Source organism: Chrysoperla carnea, chromosome 2 (genome assembly GCF_905475395.1).
Source record: "Chrysoperla carnea chromosome 2, inChrCarn1.1, whole genome shotgun sequence".
In the NCBI taxonomy this organism is placed as follows: Eukaryota; Metazoa; Arthropoda; class Insecta; order Neuroptera; family Chrysopidae; genus Chrysoperla; species Chrysoperla carnea.
Genome location: NC_058338.1, coordinates 4517197 through 4545159, shown reverse-complemented (window position 1 = coordinate 4545159; position 27963 = coordinate 4517197). Strand labels below are relative to the sequence as shown.

At 30.7% G+C, this 27963-nt stretch overlaps 5 protein-coding genes across 5 annotated transcripts; all 5 read left to right on the top strand.

Moving 5' to 3' along the window:
* Nucleotides 1–4107: 4107 nt before the first annotated feature.
* Nucleotides 4108–9936, top strand: LOC123294249 (bromodomain-containing protein DDB_G0280777-like). Its single transcript, XM_044875368.1, has 2 exons — nt 4108–4140; nt 8638–9936. Exons 1-2 carry the CDS (start codon nt 4108–4110, stop codon nt 9934–9936), a joined length of 1332 nt encoding a protein of 443 aa, XP_044731303.1.
* A 2685-nt stretch (nt 9937–12621) lies between these two features.
* LOC123293646 (defensin) lies at nt 12622–13164 on the top strand. Its single transcript, XM_044874527.1, has one exon. It carries the CDS (start codon nt 12763–12765, stop codon nt 12982–12984), a length of 222 nt encoding a protein of 73 aa, XP_044730462.1. The 5' UTR covers nt 12622–12762; the 3' UTR covers nt 12985–13164.
* Nucleotides 13165–15457: 2293 nt separating this feature from the next.
* Nucleotides 15458–15813, top strand: LOC123293645 (defensin ARD1-like). The gene has a single exon (XM_044874526.1). It carries the CDS (start codon nt 15502–15504, stop codon nt 15724–15726), a length of 225 nt encoding a protein of 74 aa, XP_044730461.1. The 5' UTR covers nt 15458–15501; the 3' UTR covers nt 15727–15813.
* Nucleotides 15814–20982: 5169 nt separating this feature from the next.
* Nucleotides 20983–21530, top strand: LOC123293644 (defensin-like). The gene has a single exon (XM_044874525.1). The coding sequence runs from the start codon at nt 21062–21064 to the stop codon at nt 21287–21289; it is 228 nt and encodes a 75-aa protein (XP_044730460.1). The 5' UTR covers nt 20983–21061; the 3' UTR covers nt 21290–21530.
* Nucleotides 21531–23753: 2223 nt separating this feature from the next.
* LOC123293647 (defensin-like) lies at nt 23754–24174 on the top strand. The gene has a single exon (XM_044874528.1). The coding sequence runs from the start codon at nt 23828–23830 to the stop codon at nt 24044–24046; it is 219 nt and encodes a 72-aa protein (XP_044730463.1). The 5' UTR covers nt 23754–23827; the 3' UTR covers nt 24047–24174.
* Nucleotides 24175–27963: the final 3789 nt, after the last annotated feature.

The following is a 27963-nucleotide window of genomic DNA, read 5'->3' as shown; positions in this document are numbered from 1 at the left end:
GTTCAAATTCGATGATTTTTCGCAAAGAGACAGCTAATTTAGGTAAAAATTTTGATCCAATTTCTTAGTTTTTTCGAAATTGTTCAAAATAGTTCTTTCAAATGAAAATCTCAGCTAAAAACTTTAATAGCAATTTTAATGCAATTGATATTCGGCTTAATGATTTCAAAATTTTAACGCCATTTATTAAGCGTGATTAATTAATAATTTATATTTCTTGCTTTCATTCCAGTACTTGTGAAAACTGCGAATAATTAAATGCTTTCTTTCTTATAGTTTGTCTAACAAATTAGTTATTTTCACAATTAATTCTTGGCAATTTATTACACTTTCATTAATAAATGCAAGAAAATAAAATCTGAAATAATTACTGAAATAGATTAAACTTGAAAAAACAAATTAAAATGAATTGTTTTAAACATTAACAACAAAATTAATTTTTTTTTTGCATAAATTAAATACAGTAAAAAAAAAAAACTATAATTATAGAATTATTTTATATATTTAATTAATTAGCATAATAATAAAATTAATTTAAAATTTAGTCTGATTATATATCAATAAATTCATTAAAAAATCGATAATCAAATCATTAAAGAAATTAGCTAATAAAATATATTGATGATAAATTTTTTTTTTATAAAAATATTTAGAAGAAATTTCACAAATTAATTATTTTGATTTAAATAAATTTCTTCTGGTTTGATAAAACTTGCACTAATAAAAAAATTATTAATTTATTAATTGGAAATTAAGATAAAGTACAGAATGTTTCAAAATATGTTTCCAAATTTTTTGAGTTCAAAGACCTTGGATAAAATGTCTTTTTAATCACATTTTGTATTATTTTTTCGATTTCGATACCGGTGTTTGGTATTTTGAAATTCAATCGATATCATTAAAAAAAAACTTCTCTTCGAATCACAAAATTGTATTTCATATATTGACGCTTCGATTGATATCTTCAGCTGAGTAATTGTCAAATGACTTGGACATCTTTTTGTGTTGTCTGCAATAACAAGTACCTATCCAAATGTAACAAAATTTCAAGTTATTTGTCCTTCGAAATTCATAAATTAGAAGTAATCACCTAAAATTAATCTAGTGAGCCCAAAAAAAACTAGGTACGCATCCAATCATCAAATGAACTCAAGTTTTCTTAGACCATATACTTGTCTTGTGTACAAAATTTGGAAACAAAAAAGGTATTTTTTTTTCAAAGAATTTTGTTTCCAATTTCAATAAAACTTAGTAGATACATAAGTAATTTTGACCAAAAGAATTATCAAAAATTAGGTTCGTATAACGATTGAGTTGTTTCTGGGATATCGCCTAAAATCTGATTTCTCGGATGCATTTTAGCTGATATAATAGAAATGGCTTGATCTTGAAATGAAACCGATTTTTACATATTTTTTTGGGTCACAAATACACTGCAATTTAAGTTTCATCAAATTCGAAAAATAAAATATTTTGTGAGAAATGTACTTAAGAAAATTTCAAAAAATCATGAAAATATTTTTGCTTTCAATTTCAATAAAACACGGTAGATATACTTCAACAGGAAATTTGGTAACGCAGCCCGTAATCCTGGCCAAATTATTTGAACAAATTTCGAATGTGACATCCGGTTTTAGTATATTTTTGTGTAGAAAGAATTCCTTTTCTGTCATATGTGCACTGAAACATGCAGTACGTATGCACTTATACAATGGAATTATTAATTTTATAATAAATTTAAAAATGAATAAAAATAATTTTTTTATACCATCTAACTGGTTTTAAGTTTGATAGTAAAAGTATTTCTTCCGTTTTTTTGTAAAAGATTATTTATTATCGCAGACTAATCAAACTTGTTTTTCACTTTACACTGATTAAATATAACATCTATTAAATATATTAAACTGATAATAATATTTTAGAAAGCATTTCTTTTACAATAATATTAATAATAATATGTTTTGTTTTGTTTTTTTATCGATGGTCAATATAAATATATTGATTGTATTTGATTTAGTATAGAGAGAAATGTGGACAGTAATTATAGTTGTGGGTATAGTAAATGTCACATATATTTATAATAAATTGATAGCGATCCAACTGTCATGTTTTATTTAAAACAATAGTTTAAGTCTATAATTGAAATGATATCTGTGATCTTTTTACTAAAACTATAGCCGTGGGATATGATTAACACTTTTCATTTCAAAATAATAACAGGAGACAGTTGCAGGTCCGTAACAAAACGTGTGTTTACGTTAGCAAAAAGTTACTAAAGAATCATGTAAAAGGCGCTCATTAATTTACATAAAGTCATAGTGTTAAAGAATTCGATTTTTTTGATATCACGGGCAAATTTGATCCGATTTTATTGAAATTTTTTTTGAAAGTCACTAATTTTGGATCATTTTTGCAGCTGCGATGTCGGTTTTTTGCTAGTTATCACTTATGTGATTAATTCAGGGACCAGGATTCCACATTCGTGTAACCTATTAGAACTAGGATAATTTTGACCACAAATTTGAAAAGTATGACCCAAATTTAGTAGGATTACATACTTGGTTTATCAAAATTGGATAAAATATGGATGTGATAGAGCAAAATTAAATTTTTTTGATTCTAATGACGTCATAAAGTTAAAAAATTCGATTTTTTTGATAACACAGGCAAATTTGATCCGATCTTATTGGAATTTTTTTTGAAACCCACTAATTTTGGGTCATTCTTTTTAGCTGTGATGTCAATTTTTCGCTAGCTGTGACTTATGTGCTTCATAAAAGAAATTTTGTTAAATGGAATTATTGAATTATAAAATGAATCATTTTTTGTGGTTAAAAGGTCACGATACTGAATTTTTTGCATGTAACTATATATATATATATTATTTCTTTTGATGTATCAATTTATAAAGTTTGTCATATGGAACCGTTTGTACCTACGTGAAAGCGATATTATTTCATATTTAGTTACAGTTTCACAAATTTTATTAATAATTTAAAAACACACATACAAAGATTTATTAAATTTAATATGTCTTCTAAAATTATACATTATACATATTTTAGAGATTTGTGCGTTGTAGATTATTGATTTTTTATTATTTGGGTGATTCCATGAAAAAGTGTACTATAATTGGAAAAAAAATTGATGGTAAAAACACTTTGTATGGTGCCAACACTGTAGTTCTTTACTTTTAGCTTTCTGTATCTTAAGTATCTTAAGGATGTATGAGCATGGTAGTGGGGGCACAAATTTAAAAATAGATATTTTCAATTTTGATGATAAATTTATATTATTACTTGACTATATAAGACGAAAAGTAAGAATAAAATTTTTCGATATCTGGCTTAATTTTCAAAATATCGAAAATTGAAAATTTTGTTTAATTATTTAGCTTTCGATATTTCGAAAACCAAGACACATATCGAAAAATTTCATTCTTATTTTTCGTCTACATTCATGAAGTTATAACAAAATTCATCATCAAAGTTGAAAATAAGATAAAAATAATTTCAACCCTTAATCTACCCTGCTCTTACATCCCTTATATGGACGGTGACACTTAGTTATTTTCTTTTCTAATTCATTGCTAATATGTTTACTTTCTATTAAAAAGTTTTTTTTCAATTTGTTTTCATTCATTCCAAATGAAAATTATCAAAAACTTCCAAAATATGTCGTTTTTTGAGATTCCTCCATAAGAGCCAATGTATTTTATATCGATTTTTAATGACTTTTTTCTTAAAAATTTGCACGGATACCTAAGCTGAAATTAACCACATATTCTTTGAGTAAAAGGCTACCTACAAACAAATTTTGAGCCTTTAAATCAAACATTATTGTCATGCTCATACATCCTTAAGGAGATATGAAAGGATTGAATAATACTAGAGATTTTAATAAAACTTTATAAATACATTTTTTGATTAACCAAGTTTCCAAAACTCACAAAAATCTCTTGAGCTTATTGACGGAAATTAACTAGAGATTAGTGACTTTTCCTAGTTAGGTAGTTGAGACCTAAGTAGAAATGAGGTTCTAGCTTTTGATTGACTAGAAATATAATTAAAAGTATAGCTTACAATATTCTTCAGATCAATTTTCATAATGTACTTCGAATTAGGTACTAAGAAAATTTACGTAATTACACAAATAAACACTTCCGTAATAATTTCTGCACATATTATTATCTAAGTTTCGCTAAAAAAAAACAATTTGTAGTTTTTGCGCAGAAGACGGAAGTTAAATTATTAGAATTGTTATAATTTTTTCTTTGCAATATCACATAAAAATAAGATATAATAATTAATAAATTACAGTGATTCTTTTTTAATATGGTATACTATGGTCAGTATTTTTATTTAAAATCGAGTAATACAGAGTGTGGAATTAGTGGATATACAATTACAAAAGTATAAGTTTATTAAGTATTGGTTGTTGATTATTGGATAAATATATATACCTAAAAAGTTTTCTTGTGAGATTTACAGAAACACCTGGTGTTGAGAAATCCATAATCGAAAATACAAAAAGAGCGAGAGATACGTGGGACACCCGAAAGAAACTATTTTCTGTTCGCTATAATCTGGTGAAATTTAAAAAAAAGCAAAGTTACAGCATGATAACCGTTCCTATGGGAAACGTTCACCATAACTACAAGACCATGTCCTCTTTGATAAAACTATTAATATTTCAAACTAATATTCTATGAAAGAAAAATGTACTTTTCTCCGCTAAGCTCGCGATTACTATCACTACGAAAAAAGTGTTTTTTTACTTTTTGAAAATTTTTGAGTCCTATGCAGATGTTTACAAATGGATTGAATAAAGAAAACACAATTTTTTATAACTCTATATATACGTATGCGTCACTCTGTATAATTATTAGATAAGAAATTTATGGACATTCTAATTTATTTTTAATAACATTTTATTAATTGAATCATAAAATTTCTTTTTATTATTTATAAATACAAAAAAAAGAAGTCAAATTGACGATTACTTAAAATGGAAGATATAATTTTTTTTAAATAATTTTGAAAGATTGTAATTATTTACAGAGTATTTCAAAATTATTGGTTATTCTATTTAACCAAATAAAAGAACGTGGCGTGCTTAGAATAAATCTTCAATGGTCGATTAGGTCCTGGGTTTGTAGGTTCGATCTTGTAAACCATTAGAGATAGACCAAAAGTTAAACTGTTCTGTGAAAAATGCTTTTTATAATAAAGTAAACAACTAGGAAAAAAATTTTGTCATAGGTTTTCATAAAATCACCTAATTAGTCCATTTCCGGTTGTCCGTCCGTCCGTCCGTCCGACCGTCCGTCCGTCCGCCCATCCGTCTGTGGACACGATAACTCAAAAACGAAAAAAGATATCGAGCTGAAATTTTTACAGCGTACTCAGGACGTAAAAAGTGAGGTCAAGTTCGTAAATGAGCATCATAGGTCAATTGGGTCTTGGGTCCGTAGAACCCATCTTGTAAATCGTTAGAGATAGAACAAAAGTTTAAATGTAAAAAATGTTCCTTATCAAAAATTAAACAACTTTTGTTTGAAACATTTTTTCGTAAACATCACTGTTTACCCGTGAGGGCGCCAATTAGGCGGAAATTTTATAATATGTACTATACTTGATTATCAATTATGTATGTGTCACATGTTTGTATGTGTAATGTGATAAAGAAATCAACACTGACTATGTATGGTATTTCAACAATTAACTCAGTCAATTGTTTGTTTTTACTTGTTTTTCGTTTATTTTTTGTGGTTTTTTTTAAACATTTCTCGATCTAAAAATAATTGAGAAGACACAAATTATTATTAATCTCATTTGTTGGTGTATTTCATGCTGCAAGAAATTTTGTAATTATGTGTGTAGTGAGTGAAATTTTGTAGAATACTTAATTAATGTCTGGTGGTGACTGTTCAATTATAATACTGCACTGTTTTCATTCAAATCACTCAAACTTTAAATTTTATATAAAATTGTTTGTAGAGGTGTACCTACATTTAAAAATAAATTAAGTACTTTTTTCTTTTTATTATATTGTTAAAATTTTAAACAATATCAAATGTGTTAGGCTAGGCTTGGTTAATATATTTTTAAATATATATATTCTTATAATACCTCTAACTGTAACTAATAATTATTTTTGGTGTCAACACGAGTTTAGTCTTTGTTTAGTGTAGTATTTAATAAAAAACAATTAAATTTAATTTATTAGGCAAATTATTCTTAAGGCTATTTTGTAAAAAGTTCTTATAACGTTCTTTGATTCTTGCGAGTTGAGGAAGGCAGAAGAAATATTTTCTACTAAATATGATAGAAATCTGTTTTGTAATAGAAAATTATTTGATTTATCGAGACTTTCAAACAAAATTTATACTTTAGAAATAACAGCAATAGAAGTAGTGTTTTTAAAGCAAGTTTGAGAACTTCCCAAATTTCTAGAATTTTGTACAATGAGTTTTTTAACGTGATTTTCATCCACTTCAAAACGTCGAATTGAATTGAAACTTCGCATACTAATCAAGGACCGATTATTCTTGAACCAGAAAATATACACGGCGTTGCTGGATACTAGCTCTTCGTTAGTATTGGATGCGAATTTAATAAATTTCGTGCAGAAATAAATCCGGAAAAAAAAAGTGCGTGCAGAAATTTAAAAAATTAAATTTTCCCGTCGTTTTCTGAAGCCCTACCCGATTTATTTCTGTACGGCATTTATGTAACTCCGTACATATTTGCTGATGTAAGGGTGAGACACCAAGGAATGTAACATTCATATTCTTACCTGTACTCACCTGTACTGCGCAAAACTGGCGGCATGATGCTTAAACTTACTTTTACATATAGGAGCATCTTTTTCTATTTGATTCCTGGTGGATCATTTCACACGATTTTACAAATTTTAGCATGGGTTTGTAGTTTTCCATAAAAAAAACTAAAAATATGCTTTTGTCGCTAGCTGAACTAAAACGTAGAAAATAATTTCTTTTATTTAAAAAAAAAAACAGGCGTGAGGTGCTTTTTAAAATATATTATGTGGATTTTACTTTTACCAATATTTGTCAAAGAATATTTACAATAATTGAAACCTAGCACTGCACGCTTTTTTACGGTAGAATAATATGATTCTAATTAACTTTATTTTGGAACTTTGATAACGATGATTTAAGAGAAACATACTTTGAATTCCAAAATTTCTTCTTAAAATTAGAAAACATAATATCTTTAAGATTTACTTTTTTTTTTTTTTAATTTATTTTTTATTTTTAAAATTGTATAATAACAAGTATAATTAATTTATATCTAAAAACAGATATTATCTAATTAAATTGAAAGAAAGTGTTTTAATTTTAAATGGTAAAAAATATCTGAATAGGTATCTATCACCTGTGTATATAAATTTAACATAAATACCAGTTGGTTATTTTGAAATATTGTTTATTTATTTAAGAAAAAGCAAATATTTTTCATTTATGTGATCTATTTTTGACTTAGATAGACAATTATAGGCAGTGACTAGTTTGGTCATTAATAAAACATTTTTTTTATTGTATAACTTGCGCAAAATTGCACGATCTGGATTATTCTCTAGGTGGATATATAAAGTCGCTAGTTCACGCCCATAAATAACGTTCATTTTCCCAAAAAAAATTGGTATGTGAATATATTTTGAGACTTTCAGACTTTGAGGGTGAATTCTGTTAGAAATTGGGAAAATTAAACGAATATTAAGACTAAAATTTTTTATTGATGGGAAGATTTAGAGAAAATCACTTATAGAAGAAATAACACACAAATGTCATCCATTTCATAACTTTAAATGAATTTTATGGAAAAGCGAATGCCGTTTATTATAATAGTATATTTAATAAGCCGGAAAATACCATCAAATGTGGTAGAACAGCTCTGATTTCAAAAATTTTTAGTGTACGTGTTTCTAAGACCTTCAGGAACATTTTGCCGTACTAACCTCGGCATTTCAAAAAAAAAACTGAGAAAATTAGGGTAATTTTCCCATCCCCAAAGCACTCCAAATAGTAACAATGAAAACAAATCAAAATTTCACCTCGAAAATCTCCTCCCGGGGGTTTTTTAGGTCGCTGATCATGAAAACGAACCTATGAAAACGTGATGATATTTGAGGAAAAATAGACTGAGAATATATTATTTTTAAATAGATTGATAGTAATTTTTGTTTAAATAATTTAATTTTGTGTAATTTAAAAAAAATAAATTATTCAGTGTTAAGTTTTTAGTACTTATAAGTGGCCGCTTCATCAAATAGATATCTATAATCAACTTTGAAATAACGATAAATTATATCTAATTAATCTTAGAAGTATATGCAAAAATTAAAATTAAATACATACTTTATTCAAAATTGATTATATATGATTATTTAACTTTAATAAATCTAAATAAAATTATAATAATCATTTTTAATAACTGTTATTAAATATATTTTATTCAAATAAATTAGATAAAATAATCAATTATTAGATATAAAGATAATTGTCAAAATAAAATAAATGTTAGAACCGAATTAAATGTTTGATGGCCATAAATTGAAATACTTAATTTTTGGAAAATTTAATTTTTACAAATTTTTTGTTTTATTTTTCAGAAGCGACTTCTTTTAATAAGCTGCTTTATTGGTACACTAATCGTTGCAGAAAGGCAAATCAACTTAGAAGATATCGAACGTGATAATCTTGCAAGCGAGAAACAAACAGCCAATCAAGAAGCATCCCAAAAACAAGAACAATTACCTCAACAACAACCACAAGATGTTCAACCTCCCACTTTTCTGCCACTTCCACACCAGCAACAACAATATATTCCAGCATCTCCACCACCAATAAATTACTATTCTAGACCACAGGAAATCATTCAACAAACACCACAATTTATATCCCCTCCTTCGCCACATCAACAGGAGAATTATTATCGGAGACCACAACCCCAAGCCACATATTCTCCTCAAGCCCAATATTCACCACAAGAATTAGCTGAATATATTACAGATAATCATTTGAAATTAGGTCCTGTGCCAAATCAACAACGAATTCCAGCACAAATTCCACAATATTATCAAAATCAACAACCAAGCCTTCAACATCCAAATTTACAACAATTCTTTTTATTGCCACAATTATCGTACAATCCATATTCCAATAACCAACAAAAAACCGATGGAATCCAATATGTAATGTATTTACAACCCGCTGCGGCCGCTTCCTTTTTGGCCCCCCAAACCCATATTCCAAATCTTAATGCAATCCCACATATTATGAGTTTAACGGCTCTTCCACGTTTATACACGCAACAAGGTAAATCACCAATGTTTAGTGTTCAACCCCAACAATTCCAACCCGAACAACAAGAGATTCGATTCCAGCCACAACGTAAATTGGTTATTCAACCAGAAATACGATTAATGACAATCCAAGCCCCAGCAGCACATGAGAAACAAATTTTACTCTTGAAACCAAAACCACAAGTTCCACAGCCAGAGCAATATATTGTTGTACCACAGCCGCAAGAACCCCAACAGCAACAAATTAAATCCTATCCAAAATCATTGTTGGATTCATATGTGCCATCTGTACTACAATTGCAATATTTGAAGGAGCAACAACTAAAACAACAGCAATTACAGCAACAAGAACAATTAAAACAATTACAAGAACAATCCCAACAAACGCAAAGTGATGCTGGAAATGCGATAGCAGAACACAGTAGTGCTTCGGGACATTTATTAAATACAATTGAGTATAGTCCAGAACAAAAATATATTACGCCAATCCTTAAATCAGCAAGCAGTGCAAAACGTTTTGCTTATCAGAGTTATTTCCCAATTCAGCATGGTGGAGGTAGCTCCAGTTTTGTAAATTATCGATTGGGAAGATATGCTGAGCATTAAATTTACGTGCGTATGCACGCGTGATATTTTTGTCTTTTTTAGTTATTGGATTTATTTAATTAAACACAGCAAAAAATTAAAAACAAGTTAGGGAAGAGTATCTCAATATCTCCGTAACCGTGCACTTCAGACCAAAAATGATAATAATCTTTAACTACTGTAGCATCGGGCCTCGAAGCAATGGTTCAGAACACCTAGCCAAACTGATGTACTGAAACTGATGGATTTGCCTCGCGCTGAGTTTCCTAATTTCTTCTGGTTCGACTATGGCCGGACCATTTCCTTCGCTGCTGTTTGAGCGCCGGGCAGTAACAGAGAAAGTGGATCGATGTTTCTTCTGAATTTTCTCCGCATCTGTCACACGCGGGAGATTGTCTTTTTCCAATCTGATGTTGGAACTTGTTCAGGTTATCATGCCCTGTGAGTAACTCTACGATGACTCTAATATCAGCTCTGTTTAGTTTCAAGATCTCCTCGGCTCTGTTACCGAGCGAGTTTCCTTCACCCAACAGGCTTTTGGCGATTCGCCCTCCTTCGTAGCTGGTCCATGCTTTTAATTGTTGGTTTTTCAGATTATCTCCTAATCTGTTAAGACCTTCTTTGCATGGCATCCTCGCAAGCTTTTCTTCAGTGGGAGCCAATTTGCCATCTTACTGGCATTAATTTTTAAAAATATATTTAGAGACCGAAACAGAAACCTGCCAAAAATTTTATCAATTTTCTGATGAGGTCATTTTTGAATTTAAGACTGAAATAGTCGGGACTTGTTTTTTAAATTTACTGAAATTCTTATTGGCATCCTCGCATCTTGTTCTATTTCACTGCTTTCGCGATAGCTCACTGTTTCTAAATTCTAATTCGAAAACACGTCTCGTTGGTGTTTAATTAAATAAATTTTTCTAGATATTAATAATTATTGTTGATTATATTTTAATATTATTTTTAAATCTTTTGAGATTTGAGACACATTAAAAATTAAAAAATTTTTATAGCCTTGTTTGATTGCCATTATCCACTTGCATAACACAGGAAAAGATTGTAAAAGAACAGCGGAAAGCTTCTCTACATTCGAGAAGAATTCATTGTCCAGAACCACAAGTAAATGCTCCTGGATATTCAAGGAGAGTAAAATAAAAGAATGGAATAGTATCAAAATCAAAAAAGTGGAATCCAAAATTTTTTATTTGTTTAAATTTATTTATTGTTTTCAAATTTTTGGAAATCTTTTGGCTTGTTCAGTATGTTTGAATCAAATCTTGTACAAAAAATAATGTGTTATTATTGTTTTTATTACCAAAATTATTGTTTAGTTTTTGGAAGATTAGAATTTTCTTGGAAGATCAGAAAATTCAAGTCATTCCTCCAATCTTAGTTTTATACAAAGTTTTTGTAATTTAATTTTTTTTTAAATAAATATAAAATGAAAATAATTCAGGAATTTTGTTTATTTTTCGCAGGAGTCATATGTCAAATTTAGCTACGAAAATTAAACCTACTTTTATCCCGTCAGCACTCGCGTTATGAGCATTTTAATCACGCTCGATTTAAAACATAAATGGCTTTTATTCAAGGTATATATGGTTGAAACATTTTTCAGATTTTTTCAATTTGAGACGCATTTTATGGATGAAAATAGCACAAATAAAATTATTATTTATTATAAACATCTGCCATAATTTATCCAATAATATTTATTTAATAAATACGTAGTAATTAGGGGAGTAATTTATAAAGGGGAGAGTAGCCATAATCGTTAATAGTCCTCCTTAAATTTAAAGTAAAATATTCATAATTCATTGAGTATATCAGAAAGGGTAGCCATGAATTGTTTGACATTTACTATTTTAAATTTTTACAGAAATCTTTAATTTATGGTTCAAAATGATGATCATTGATGGAGTAGTAAAATGTCTGATGAAATTTAATTTTTTTTTTAAATATACCATTAAAAATTATAGCTCATGTGTTAATTATTCTTCAGTTTCATTCAGCAAAAAGTATATAGTCTTGTGATTTGTTCTCTAGACCTTTAGGCAATATTCTTCGATTATTTAATTTTTCAAGAATTATCATAAATTTTTTTTCATGTTATCAAGAATTATCATAAATTTTTCCACTCTTTTAAAAAGAAATTAACTTAGCTAATGCAGTTCCTGCGCGATGATTATCGATTTATCATTCGTCGAATGAATTGATTGTCAGATTTCTGCTATGATTAAAAGTGAGGTCAAGTTCGTAAATGAGCAAGATAGGTCAATTGGGTCTTGGGTCCGTACAACCCATCTTGTAAACTGTTAGAGATAGAACAAAATTTTAAATGTAAAAAATGTTCCTTATAAAAAAATAAACAACTTTTGTTTGAAATATTTTTTCGTTAACATAACTGTTTACCCGTGAGAACGCAAACTATGCGCAATTTGTACAGTGTGTATTATATGTGTCTATCAGTTATGTATGTGTGACATGTATGTATGTGTAATGTGACAGAGTAATCAAAACTGTCTATACATGGTATTTCAACAATTAACTCAGTCACTTGTTTGTTCTCACTTGTTTATTTTGGATGTTATTTACTATTCATTAACAAGGTCCTACATGACGCATTGTTTTTGCTAACCAAATCCTTTGTCTTCAAACATATAAATACAGAAATCTCTGATACCAAAAATTGTCATTTGTGTTTCTAAACTAAAGCAATACAAGAAATCTGCTCTTCATAATCCTAAAAATATACAGTATCGAAAACAATTCACGTTTGTGTCTCATAACTGAAGCATCAATACTATCTTCTTATTAACGCTCTAACGACAAGAAATTTGCTTAAAAATGGTGAAAAACTATCGTTCAATGTTGTTGTTGGTCTGCTTATCATTTTTGGTGATTGTTTCATCGCCACAAAATGGTGTCCAAGCGGATGTTCTTATCGGTAGCTGTGTATGGGGCGCTGTTAATTACACTTCAGATTGCAATTCTGAGTGTAAACGACGTGGTCACCGAGGAGGACATTGTGGAAGCTTCTGGAATGTCAATTGTTGGTGTGAAGGATGAGATATTTTTCACCGAACAACTTAAGATGGCGGAATATATCTTCAATATGTTGCATATCATCTACTTTGGGTAAATTTTTGGAGGTAATGAAACTGTTAATGTTTTTATTGAAAAATTAATTATTTTTTATTTTAACTTTGTACGATGTGAATTTAATAAATAAAATTTACCATTTTTTGTCACAAGAACTTAGTATTTTTCATTATTAATTCAAGCTCCATCACCATTATTTGTTTTGGGGATAAATTTTGATATAGGTTCAAATTCGAGAACTGTTTAGAATTTTATTTTGAAAAATATCAGAAGAGGATAACCAGGAACCTTTTCGTTGAGCCGACACTACATAGTTTTCATGGGCGTTTTTAAAGGCGCTATGCAGTTAAAATGGTCAATACAAGATGGCTTAGTTTTTAAAAACAATATAATCGGAAAAATAGACAGAAAATCTTATAGGTTCGAAGTATTTTTGTAATAACGAGTTGGTTGGCTTGAGTTTGTTGACTATAGAGGGGTTGATTGATCGATCGATCAAACAGCGCTACAGCCATGTGTGGGCCTTGGCACCCTCAACAATCGACCTCCATTGCGTCTTATCTTTTGACTTGGAACCCCATCCTACGACATTCATGATTTGGAGATAATCCGTGACATTGTCCGTCCATCTGACTTTAGCATTTAACACTTTTTTAGGCATCCGGGAGTCGACCATGCGTTGAATGTGTCCAAACCACTGTAATCTTCGTGTCTTGATGAAACGAACAATGTCATGCTTTTGTTATATGTCATCAATTTCTGAGGGATTGATTGGGTGACTAAGTTTTTAGCTCTTGCCTTCAAAAATTGGGCCAATAATTTGTCTGTTATTGGCCTAATCAGAACAAAACTTCTTCGATTATATTCAATATTTCTAGAATTTAGCCGCTCTTAGTATGCCCGCTATAAGACCGGGCATACTTGGCATACCGATAAACCTTGCGTTGTTTTTCCTATTTGAATTAATTATCATTTACGGTAGGACAGGGAATGTAATTATATGCAAGGTATGAAAATATAAAAATCTAATTACATATTTTATGAATGAAAATAGTGCGAAAATTTGGGTTTTTTCCTAAAAAAAACCCGACAATATTCCATTCTTTATTATTTTAATACATACAATTATTTTACCAATAATAATCCAAATTTATTTATGAACATAATGTTCAGAACATTGACGTAATTAGAGCGAGGTAAGGGTGGAAAATACCCACCTTAGAAAAATCGGGAGTTTGAAAAAATAATAAGCCAGGGAGCAAAGTCAAACAGCTCCGATTTTAATAAAATTTTTGTAACGATTTTACATCATTCAGCCAACTTAACCTAGTTATGGGGGAGCATAGGGTCTCAGCGGAGTGAATATGCAGCGAAAATTTTTTTGAAATTCATATTTTGGCTGAAAATCGCCATCTAGTAGCAATTTTTGGTGACTGATTAGAAATCCGATGTCGGATTACACAAATTCTGCCATGTCTTCCGTAAATCGTGCCATTATTGGCAGTATCTAATAAACTTGCTGGGTCATGTAAACGTTAATATTTCCAACGTCAATATTCAATATTTTGTATGTGTGTGTGTTTTTTCGTGCCGTTTTTTTGTCAAAAAAGTGAAATTCTATGCCAGAAATGGTACGGTTTTTGGAATACATGGCAGAATTCGTGTAATCTGACATCGGATTCGTATTCAGCTATCGAAAATACCTACCAGATAATAATTTTAAGTTAAAATAAGCATTTCAAAAAAATTTACTACATCTGCTACCCGCTGGGTCCTTATACCTTCTCAAGACTAGGTTAAGTTGGCGAAATGTTCCTTGGGGTCCTACAAACATGTTACAGAAAGTTTCATTAAAATCGGTGCTGTTTTCCAACTTTTTCACTACCGACACTTTTTCGGCTTATTCACAGTATTATAAAGTTTAAGTTTTTGATAAATAGTCAATAATTATTTTTTAGAAACCTCTCCTCCCTTAGAAAATCCCTAAATACGACACTTCGTATCCATTATTAAATGCACATTTCTCTCATAACGTGTGATTATTAACAAATTTTTTATACACAGGATGCGAAAAACATTAGCCATAAATTTTTAAAATTTTAAAATTTTTACTGCCGTGTTTTTCCTAATTTGTTTCTTCAGGAAAAAAGCTATTGATATTTGTACCAGTGCTGATGAATTTTGAAAATAATTTTAGACGCTTTAGGCACTCAAAATTGTGGTCCCATCGGAACCTAATGTGATTCCGATTAAATGATAACGTTTTTCGAATGGCTAGATATAAAAATTTGTTTTTAATGTTATGTTTTTCAAATATAAGCTGTAAGAGAGAATTCTCTTAGATTATTCAGTCCCTGGAAGAGAAATTTTTTTGTTAATCAACTCCAAAGATATAAAAACCCCGAGAATGGTTTCGAAAACAATTCAAGTTTGTCTCTGATAATTGAAGTATCAATACTATCTACTTGTTAAATTTGCTTAAAAATGGTGAAAAGCTCTCGTTCAATGTTGTTATTGGTCTACTTATCATTTTTGGTGATTGTTTCATCGCCACAAAATGGTGTCCAAGCGGATGTTCAAATCGGCAGCTGTGTATGGGGCGCTGTTGACTACACTTCGAATTGTAATGCTGAGTGTATAAGACGTGGTTACTCAGGTGGGCATTGTGGCAGCGCTTTTAATGTCAATTGTTGGTGCGAACAACAATAACATATTAATTTTTCACTGGACACAAGATGGCGGCCATATAAATTCACTATATTGAAAACCACCCGAATGGGCTGATTTTGGAAATATTCATCTTTTTGGAAACATTTTTAATGACTATTAAGTATGCTTTATTTTAATTTTGTTCGATGTGATTTCAATAAATACAGCTTTGATTATTAATTAAACGAACTGCTTTATCATTAACTACCCTTCAATCCATTAAGTTTTTTGAACAAATTGGTAATGAGAAAATGCGACTGTAATAGTTTACACCGTGTATATAGAAAATATACAGGGTGTTTAGCTAAATTGCTTATACATGGAAAACTTTTTTATTATAAGGTTTACAAAAAAAATTTATTCTTTATAAAAAGCTCTGCTTTCAAAACTGTTAACATTCAGCTAATCACTTTCGACATCGAATTTGCAGGATGTCCACAAATTGAAAAAGTTCGATAGGAATGTTAATGATTGCTTAGAAATGTTGACCATTTTGAACAGAGAATAAGGGGAAATGGTCTAAGAAATCACTCCCGAAATATGCAGGAGTGTATTTCAATAATTTGGTAAAAAACTGTTTATAGGAATGAATTGTTGTCTACATGCTATCTGGCCGTCATTCTATAATCATATACGGCAAATAAAGGGCTCGTGCGATAATAAGTTTATAACCTAATAAAATCACATTGATTTGAGCCTTTCGACTGATACTGGACTCCTAGGTTTATCGTTGCCAACTTTGACTAGACAGGATACGGCCTTAGAGGCGTTCAGGCATAATCCCACGGATGGTAGCTTCGCACCATTGGCCGCTCGACCAATCGCGTCAACCAAATGTCCGAACCTGCGATTCCTCTCGTACTGACCAGGATTACTATCGCAACGACGAGTCATCAGTAGGGTAAAACTAACCTGTCTCACGACGGTCTAAACCCAGCTCACGTTCCCTATTGGCAGGTGAACAATCTGACACTTGGCGAATTTTGCTTCGAAATGATAGGAAGAGCCGACATTGAAGGATCAAAAATCGACGTTGCTATGAACGCTTGGCCGCCACAAGCCAGTTATCCCTGTGGTAACTTTTCTGACACCTCTTGCTGAAAACTCTTCAAGCCAAAAGGATCGATAGACCGTGCTTTCGCAGTCCCCATGTATACTGAGCATCGGGATCAAGCCAGCTTTTATGCTGCGTTATGATTCTTTGACAGATGTACCGCCCCAGTCAAACTCCCCGCCTGGCAGTGTCCTCGAATCGGATCACGCTGGAGTATTATATTGATGTAATGCATGAAAGGAATGTAAATTAAATTTTGAAAATCCTACTTATAAAACACGTTATCTGGTATCCAAAATGAACCAGTCATCATACTTAAAATGTTTATTTGCTAATTTGAAACATTTATAACTTGACGTAAGTAAAAACAGTTCGTTTTTGCCTCAACGTATCCACCTTCACGTTCCATACATGTAATTGTTTTTTTTACAAAATGGTTTAATTAAGTACACTCCTACATATTATAGGAGTGATTCCTTGAATCGTTTCCCTTCTACTTGTTCTAAATGGTCTACAATTATTATACGACCATTAACATTCCCATCGATTTCTATTTAACATAATTATGTACATGGCAAGTATGGAAATTTAATAATTTAGTAATTTAATGAAATTAGTGCGCAAATGTTTTCTTATCAAAAAAAATTTCACCTTCGACATTATTCCTTTCCTGATTATGTTAATTGATCGGTATCATTATTTAGCCAATAATAACAACTACATGGGTATTTATGATCATTGACGTAACTAGGGAGACGCAAGGGCGGTAAATGGTCCCACCCTTGCTTTTTTATAGGGAAGAGTGGTAAAAAAAAATGCCCAACCTATAAAACTTTCTATGGCCTAGAAAAATCCGAGAGTTTTCACTTTATAAATTAATGATTTTTTAAAGTCGAAAAATTTGATTCACCTTCTAAGAATTTGCGGCGCTTTCCGTGACAGTTTTAGCATTCCATTCTCTACATACAAATAGATACATGTTTACTGATAATTAAAGCTACTACCTATTTGTACAAATTTTGATCTTGCAATAAAAATGCATTCAAAGACATTGTATCGAAATGCAATATATATTTATATATTTATGTCCTATGATCCCGAGGGAGACATAGGGCCTCAACAAATGCTCGCCAACGAACTCGATTCTGTGCCATGGACTTGACTTCTCCCCAGGATTTGCCTTCCTCGGTAATTTCTTGCTCCCGAGTTCTTCGCCAGGTATGACGAGGTCGGCCCACCTTTCTTTTTCCTTGGGGGTTCCACTCAAGTGCTTCTTTGGCAATGCTGTTGTTTCGCCTGAGTGTGTGACCAATCCAACCATATTTGCGTTGCTTGATGGTGTGTCCTACTGGAGTTTGTGACAGGTGTTCTGCAGGTTTTCATTGAAAATCGTGTTGGGCCAATAAATGTTGAGACGAAAAGTGTCAACTTTCGCCCCGCTAAACCACCACGGGAGCAAGTGAAAACGGGGAAACAGAATTTAAATTTTAAGAGTAGGTACATATCTCGCTAACTTAACAAGTTAATGATTTATTAAAGTCAAAAACTTTGTATACTATAAATTTCTAAAAATTTCGTACACTTACTTCTTAGAAAATTTCCGAATACGCAACTTTGTATCTAAAAATAAACCATTGCTCGTCAATTATGAAATATTTTTAACATATTTTCGAATTTTTAAATTCTTAATATAATTGATCCGAAAAATTAAGGCCGAAGTATAAATTTTTTAAATTTTTAATGGCATGTTTTTCAATTTTTTTCTTCAAGAAAAAACCTATTGGTATTTGTACTGTAATGATCGCATTTTGAATATAATTCTGGACGCAATAAAAGTGATAGCGATTTAAATGATAACGTTCTTGGTTTTAGAAAGTTTTTTGATAATCAGATAAAACCGTCTTTAAAAATTTTTGTAAAATTGAAATGTTTTATTAAATATACGTCGGTGCTGCAAGAGGGAATTTTCTTAGATTACGCTGTACCTACGCGAAAATTTTTTTGTTTGCTAATTAACTTCAACGATATAAAAAGCCGAAGAGTCAGATATAATGAAAACAATTCAAGTTTGTGTCTCATAACTAACGCATCAAAACTATCTACTTATTATCGCTCAACGACAGAAAAATTTGTCGTAAGAATGGTGAAAAGCTCTCGTTCAATGTTGTTGTTGGTCTGCTTATCATTTTTGGTGATTGTTTCATCTCCACAAAATGGTGTACAAGCGGACATTTATGTAGGCAGCTGCTCACCAGCAACCGCATCTGACTACGTCTACAATTGTGATCGAAAGTGTAAAGGTCTTGGTTATAAATCAGGACATTGTGGCAGCTTTTGGTGGGTCAATTGTTGGTGTGACCAAGACTAAGATATTTATTGTTAACCTGGATACAAGATGGCGGTAATATGTATTCAATATATTTGATAACACCATTCGAATTGACTGATTTTGGAAATATTCTTCATTTAATAAATTGAAATTGATAATACATATTTAAGTATGCTTTAGGTTAATCCATGTACGATGTGACTTCAATAAATTAAGCTCTGATTAATAATAATATGACATGTTTTATCATTATAGATCTAACTTCCTTCCAATTCATTTATTTATGGTCAAATGAATTTTTACCAGAAAATTTTTGTAAAAAATTTTAATCATTTTTAATAGATATTTCCGTGATAGTTTTAGCATTCCATTCTCTCCATACAAATAGATACATGTCTACTAATAATTAAAGCTACTACCTATTTGTACTAATTATGGTCTTGCAATAAAAATGCTTGCAGTTTTATTAAAAAAATAGCTTCATAAATAAATAAAATATCTTGATTCAAAGACATTGTATCGAAATCCAAAATATATTTTTATATTTATGTCCTATGATCCCGAGGGGGACGTAGAGCCTCAACAAATGCTCGCCAACGAACTCGATTCTGTGCCATGGACTTGACTTCTCCCCAGGATTTGCCTTCCTCAGTAATTTCTTGCTCCAGGGTTCTTCGTCAGGTATGACGAGGTCGGCCCACCCTTCTTTTTCCTTGGGAGTTCCACTCAAGTGCTTCTTTGGCAATGCTGTTGTTTCGCCTGAGTGTGTGACCAATCTAACCATATTTGCGTTGCTTGATGATGTGTCCTACTGGAGTTTGGTGATAGGTGTCCAGCAGGTTTTCATTGGAAATCGTGTTGGGCCAATAAATGTTGAGGATGTGATTGGAAATCGTGTTGGGCCAATAAGTGTTGAGGATGTGCCGATGTGCCGAGGATGTGTTGAGGATCGAAATGCAATACCAACGGGAAATGAAAGGTTATTAAAGAGAATCGGAATATTATGAAAAAAATAAATTTTGAGAAGTAAAATAAATAAATAATTTTCTATAATTCTATTGAAATCGGATCCGTTCAGATATTCAATTCATCTATAGACTTTGTTATTTTTACTAACCATTTTCTGTATTAGAATTGAAAAAATTGCAAATGGTGAAGAGTTAGTAAAAATAATTAAAGAAGAGTTAGTTATTAAATAAAATCTATTTTTTCTACCCTTCGGGCGGAAAGTGTCAACTTTCGCCTCGCTAAACCACCACGGGCGCAAGTGAAAACGGGGAAACATAATTTGAATTTTATGAGTAGGTACATATCTCGCTAACTTAACAAGTTAATGATTTATTAAAGTCAAAAACTTTGTATACCTAGAATAATTTTCTAATAATTTCGTACAATTACTTCCTAAAAAATTTCCGAATACGCAACTGTATCTAAAAATAAACCATTGCTCATCAATTATGAAATATTTTTAACATATTTTCGAATTTTTAACATTCTTAATATAATTGATGTGAAAATTTAAGGCTGAAGTACAAAATTTTTTAAATTTTTAATAGCGTGTTTTTCAATTTTTTTCTTCAAGAAAAAACCTATTGGTATTTGTACTGTAATGATCGCATTTTGAATATAATTCTGGACGCAATAAAAGTGATAGCGATTTAAATGATAACGTTCTTGGTTTTAGAAAATTTTTTGATAATCAGATAAAACCGTATTTAAAAATTTTTGTAAAATTGAAATGTTTTATTAAATATACGTCGGTGCTGCAAGAGGGAATTTTCTTAGATTACGCTGTACCTACGCGAAAATTTTTTTGTTTGCTAATCAACTTCAAAGATATAAAAAGCCGAAGAGTCAGATATAATGAAAACAATTCAAGTTTGTGTCTCATAACTAACGCATCAAAACTATCTACTTATTATCGCTCAACGACAGAAAAATTTGTCGTAAGAATGGTGAAAAGCTCTCGTTCAATGTTGTTGTTGGTCTGCTTATCATTTTTGGTGATTGTTTCATCTCCACAAAATGGTGTTCAAGCGGACATCTATGTGGGCAGCTGCTCACCAGCAACCGCAAAGGACTACGTCTACAATTGTGATCGAAAGTGTAAAGGTCTTGGATACAAATCAGGACATTGTGGTAGCTGGTGGTGGGTCAATTGTTGGTGTGACCAAGACTAAGATATTTATTGTTAACCTGGACACAAGATGGTGGTAATATGTATTCAATATATTTGATAACACCATTCGAATTGACTGATTTTGGAAATATTCTTCATTTAATAAATTGAAATTGATAATACATATTTAACAATGCTTTAGGTTAATCCATGTACGATGTGACTTCAATAAATTAAGCTCTGATTAATAATAATATGACATGTTTTAGCATTATAATCTAACCTCCTTCTAAATAAAAATTTAAATCCCATCTCATTATGTTTATGGTCAAATGAATTTTTACCAGAAAATTTTTGTAAGAAATTTTAAAGATTTTTAATAGAAATTATTCAAATCAATTGGGTTGCTTACTTTTTTGCCAACTTCTGGTCCCGCCACTATGAAATAAAGAAATTAGTAATTTTTAAGAACCTGTAACGACATTGTGATTGCGTTTCTATTGATCATACATTCGATAAATGCAACTTTGCTTTGTAAACAAGCATTACCTTTGGTTTCCGTTTTCACCCTGATTATTGATAAATGGTAAGTAATCAGGTGGTCTCTAAATTGGGATCACTGAAAAAGCGGTCTACTTCCTGTTTAATATGTGTTGAATTGTTATAATTATTACCGTTTTAGAATGAATAGGTAATTTTTATAATGTTCTCTTAATGGTTTAGGCTTTAGTATCACCTTATATGTCATAACATTTGCCTAACTGTCTTACTGTAATGAAAATACTTCTTATATTTCTTTTATGTATTAACAATTGCCTAATTACAAAAAGTTAAAGAAATAATGTTATACTTTACAAATTATTGCTAATTCTTTAAATATCACAGGTCTACAAATTTTGACTTTAAAAAAGGATTCTTCATGTCAAATAGATTTTTTTAAATTGATTTTCACGAACTGAATACAAAAATAATTAATAAATATTAAGATTAGTTCAGTCAAGCAATAATCCGACCACATTAAAATAGAAACACTAAATTCGGAAAATGTCAAATATCGCAAAAACTTAAACTAATGAATAACTTTTACTTGTCAATGTATATTCAGCATGGTTAGTTAAGTTTTTTTAAAATTATTTCGAAAACTTTTACCTTATAGGGTGATGTTTATGCTTTATAAATATCTTAAGTGTAATAATAATTGCCTAGCTGCAAACAGAAATGAATGCATATTATTTAATTAATTAATTCATTTTACTTTAGGTCGCTTTTAACGTCTAGGTCATTAGCGACCGCGGATATTATCGGGCCACCAAACCGGCCAATATTTTTGTACGCCATTATTATTCTTTCTCATTATATTCATTTACCTTGCATTCAATTTAGCTAGCCTCGTTACGGCCATGAAGAATCTAACTTATTTACTTTATAGTAATAGTAATAATTTGCGTTTTTCAAATCAATTGTATAAATACAAAAAATGGTAAAATTAGCACAAGTGTTATTTTGTTTATATTGTTTTGTTATTGGTCTTTTTACTCCCTTGTACTGTAAATTAAGAAAATTTTTTTCTTTAATCATGAAAAATATCCAACGGAAATATCCATTTTTATCATTCCTAAATCCAATCGAAAAATAAATTGGCTGTACATAGTCGGTGTGGTACTGAAGTCGTGTGACTGCGACTCCTGTAGTCCACACGACTAATTTCCCAGAGGGAGAAAAAACATTAAAAACAGGTCTTGTTAGCCTTCATAGATTATTCTTCGAACATGTACTGCAGCTGATGCTGGAACGATCATTATTTCCATAGATAAATGATGTGTTTTATCCACTTTTCAGATTCTGTTTATTTAGTTTTTTCCAGTTTTTGTATTACCATTAAAAAACGGTATAACTAATTCTGCTGAAAACTCTTCCAGTTCTTAAATACACGATTACGCGTCGAATAAGCCCAATCACGTGTTAATGTCATAATTGGTTCGCGAGATAATTCGAGTCGAAAGAACCCGAACGAACATACGCACATACGTACCTACACACACACAGACATCACATTGGTAAGGTTTGATTCGGATATCAGAGTCGGCCAAGACGTAGCGAGGACATTCGAGAGACCGCAAGTATCATTTCCACATTTTTGTGCCTCGCCCAACTTAGTGCTTTAGAGTGTATTGGAGTAGTGTATTTTCTAATACATTTCTTTGCCCTTAAAAAGAAGGAGTTTTTGGCTTTAGGGTAGTTATGTACCTTCCAGTTTAAACTTTTTTGTACGTAGCAATATCGAAAATTTGCGATTTTCAAAATAGAAAAGTTTTTTTGGAATAACTCTGAATTTATTTTGATTAATTTACCAAGTGTACATGGAAGTTTCGTTGGGCTGACATCAGATTTTTTTATTTTCCAATGTTATGCTTTATTTATTAGTAAAGTCCTGTCATGACGCATTGTTTTTGCTAAATAAATCAATTGTTTTCAAAAATATAAATAGAGAATCAACGACATCGAAAATTGTCATTTGATGTTTCTATAAACTAAAGCAACAGTATAGTTATTAATACAAGAATAACCGAAGCCTAACGATAAAAAAAATTGCTTAAAAATGGTGAAAAACTATCGTTCAATGTTGTTGTTGGTCTGCCTTTCATTTTTGGTGATTGTTTCGTCTCCGCAAAATGGTGTCCAAGCGGATGTTCTTATCGGTAGCTGTGTATGGGGCGGTAATAACTACGTCTCTGATTGCAACGGTGAGTGTAAAAGACGTGGTCACAGAGGAGGACATTGTGGAAGCTTTTGGAATGTTAATTGTTGGTGTGAATGATAAGATTTTTTTCACCGAACAACATAAGATGGCGGAATATTTCTTCCATATATTGAATATAATCTAAATTGGATAGATTTTTGGAAGTATTGAAATTGTTAATATTTTTAATAAAAAATTAATTATTTTATAATTTTAATTTTGTACAATATTGTATTTGAGTTTAATTAAAAACATTTGTTTACCATTTTGGCCACAAGAAATTGGTTATATTTTTTTATGATTAACCTGCAAGCTCATTCACCATTATCTGTTTATAGGCTAAGTTTTGTTTAAGATACATGCGTCCTTGAAATTTAAAATATCAAAAACTTTTAAAAGCTTTTACATATATATCCTTTTTTGAACCATAAATTAAAGGTTTCTGTAAGAATTTAAAATAGTATATGTCAAACAATTCACAGCCACCTTTACTAATATACTCAATGAATTATGACTATTTTATAAATTAAAAAATTGAAAACTATGCATATCTTTTATCTGCGTAAAACAATCCTTTCAAGTGTTCTAGAAAGCGGATAAATGAGAACAAGAGATGTGGAGGCTATAAAGCGATGGTTTTTACTTTTGAGCCCAGTGAAGCTGGTGGGTATTAAGCTAGAATAATTATAAATAATTTCCATAAAATGCATATTATTGAAATTATCTTTACTTTTATCAATGTTGAAATAGAATAAATGTTATTTCTATCAAAAACTTGTTTGGTAAGTTAACAATATGTTGTTCTTTATTTTCAGTGCTTCATTAGTATAACCTTTGTTTACAAAAATGCATGTACACTGCTGACCAAAAGAGCCCATCCTAACTATGAACGGGGCACAGGGACATTCCAGGGAAATGTGAAGCCGACGAGTCTCATAGAAAAGGCACAAGGCTAACGGATACAAGCACCAATAGGTATTCAGGAGTTCCGTTCAGCGAACTGCAAACTAGTTCTGATCTTAAGAAATGACATGCTTTGATGGAGGGAGGAATCAAACTTGCAGTACCATAAGACAGACATAGTCTGAGTACACTTCATTCCGAAATGAATGGAGCTATTTTTATTTCACCATTCATTTTAATAGTAATTATTTATATGTTAAAATTGTATGTCATGCCTTTTTCAAACTGAATCGATTATGAAGATCATACCCAATTTTTTTAGTTTTTTTCGGGTACGAAATCCTAAACTCTCACTAAGAACACTCTCCGTTAAAATACCTTTCAAAAGAAGCCAAAAATATTAAAATTGGTTCATCCGTTTAAGCGCTACGATGCCACAGACAAACAAACACACAGACACACACATAGCGGTCAAACTTATAACACCCCTTTTTTAATTTGGGGGTTAAAAAAGGCATAAGGCTGTCGGATACAAGGACCAATAGGTATTCGGGAGTTCCGTTAGCAAACTGGTTCTGATCTTAAGAAAGGACAATCTTTGATGGAGGGAAGAATCACTTTTGCGTTGCTACAAGGCAGATATAGTCTGAGTATAATCGTAAACATTCTAAAGATCGCTACAAAGGAACAAAATCGTTGGCTGGGTCTATCGATGCATCACGATTATTTCAGGAGCTTCTCTACAGTTACAAGCAAATAAAAATGAAATATGGAAAATTTTAAAACACTTAAAAGTGTTAGGGTAGGTTACATTGTCCGTCCATAAAGGACACACTTAGGCTATAGAGCCGATTGTGATACCATATATGTGTTTTACCACCTTTCCGCTGATAATTTCATTTATCAGCTCCTCAATTTGAGAGGCTGAGTGCACCATCTTCATGCATATACCATGCACTACACCAGCCCTTCAAAACTATTAATTAAATTAATTTTGTTGCGACGGCGACTCGAACCCGCTACCCTAAGCATACCTCGGGTGGAATTGGCTACGCCTTAACGAACTGAGCTTATAGGGCGCCTTAAAACACTATACTAAAGATTACTTCACATTGGTTTCCTTTATTTTGAATTGATTTATACCAAAGATACAGCATAGCTTCATTATTTTTTATATATTGTACTCTATACTGCATAATTTCACTTTCATGGAAATTTCGTAGTTCCCGTAATATTTATATGAATCTATACATTTATTAGCTTGTGATATTCACTTTCACGTGGTGGCCATGAATAAAAAAAATAAGAAATAAAAACAAGAAATAACTAATATTGATTTGATTCCACACCTCAATCAAGATCAATGATCGTATAAAAAACTTCAATAACGTTTAATGAACTTTAAATTATTGATTTATTTTTTGTAAATAAAATAGTTTAACAAATTTTTTTTTTAGTTTTTGGAAAATATGGTTTTGCTGAGTAATTGTCTTGAACTGCACGTGTGATGTGCATTTACATTTGTTGCGGTCCATTTGTTGCTCAGCCAACTACAAATTGAGATGGTTAAAGATGTCGAAAAAAACTATTAGAAAAAGTTCCCATGGCGAATACCCATTTTCATAACAAAATTGATATTTATAATTTTCACATTATTTTAGTCTTTACTCGAGTTTAAAATTCCGATTTCGATTAAGTATCTTAAATAATGTGACACGCTGTATGACTGTGCCAAAATTTAAAATCGATATTCCTATAAATAATGAATGCGCTATGAGCATTTTTTGCTCAAACTCGATCATTTAAGACACCCTGGTGCTCGTACATCCTTAAATGATCGAGTTTGAGCAAAATGCTCTTATAGCGCTAGTACTGACGGGTTTAAATTATTGAGCGAAAACCTTAAGAATTCCGTTTATAAAATTATAAAGTATCTAATTATTCAATTTATTTCAATCAAAGTGAAAGATTTTGAATTCAATTAAAATGTTTCTTATATTAAAAAATAGATTACATCACTTTGCTTATTACCAATTAATCGATATTTTTCATATTAAAATTATTTACTTAATTAATTATTTATCATAGATGTTAATAAAAACATTAGATAGCGAATCTCACCTAGCAAAAAAAAAAAAATAGAAACATTTACGCCACTAACTCATGCGTTACTAATGATATTTGACACCTATGAAGCACCACACTCCATGATGTTTTAGTCAAATTCAAGCGGTTTCTTTAATTTCCTTTTTTTAGCCAATTTTTGTAACATCTTTTACTGTATTAATAAATATACAGAATGTTCGATTTACATCTAGGCATATAAATATCACGAGTATGACAGAGTACATGCGTTAAGCAATGTATCTAAGTAAGAGGTATTATAGGTGTTATATGAAATTGCAAAAGTGACTTGTATCGTGGCTTATCTGTTGTAGTTCATCTCTTTAACTAAGAAACTCCCAATCTCCAAGCGTCTTACAACTATCTCAACGCATTTCGAAGCTTCAACACATGTATATAATACCTCTCACTTAGATGCATTGCTTAAGGCATGTATTCTGTCATACTCATGATATTTATATGCCTAGATGTAAATCGATCATTCTGTATATACATCTATGTTTATAACGGTGCGCTGCGCGCTGTGAATGTGTTTCTAATGAAATCGAAAGTGGAATTTTTTTAACTTTATTAAATAAGATCAGAATAATTTTTTTTTTTTTTTGTCGTTATTAAATTTAAAGTGTAATTAATTTATATTTAAAATATTTTATTTATAATTAAAAAATATTTTTAAAGAATCAAATTTCTTTTCAAATTATAACACAATATCATATAATTCTATCACATACCTACCTATGTCGTCGAATATTATTGATTATAACATGATCAATAAAATTAAATATTACTTCAAAAATTTAATTACTTCAGACTACAGAGAATTGTTCTCTGTATTAAATTACGTGAGTTATTTTTTTTATTTAAATAGGTTCAGTATCACGTACTAATGCACAAAATCCTTACAAGAGTTGGCAGGGGAAGTGCCTTCATTTTTAGGAAAACCGTTTTAGGCTATAGCTCCACAACCG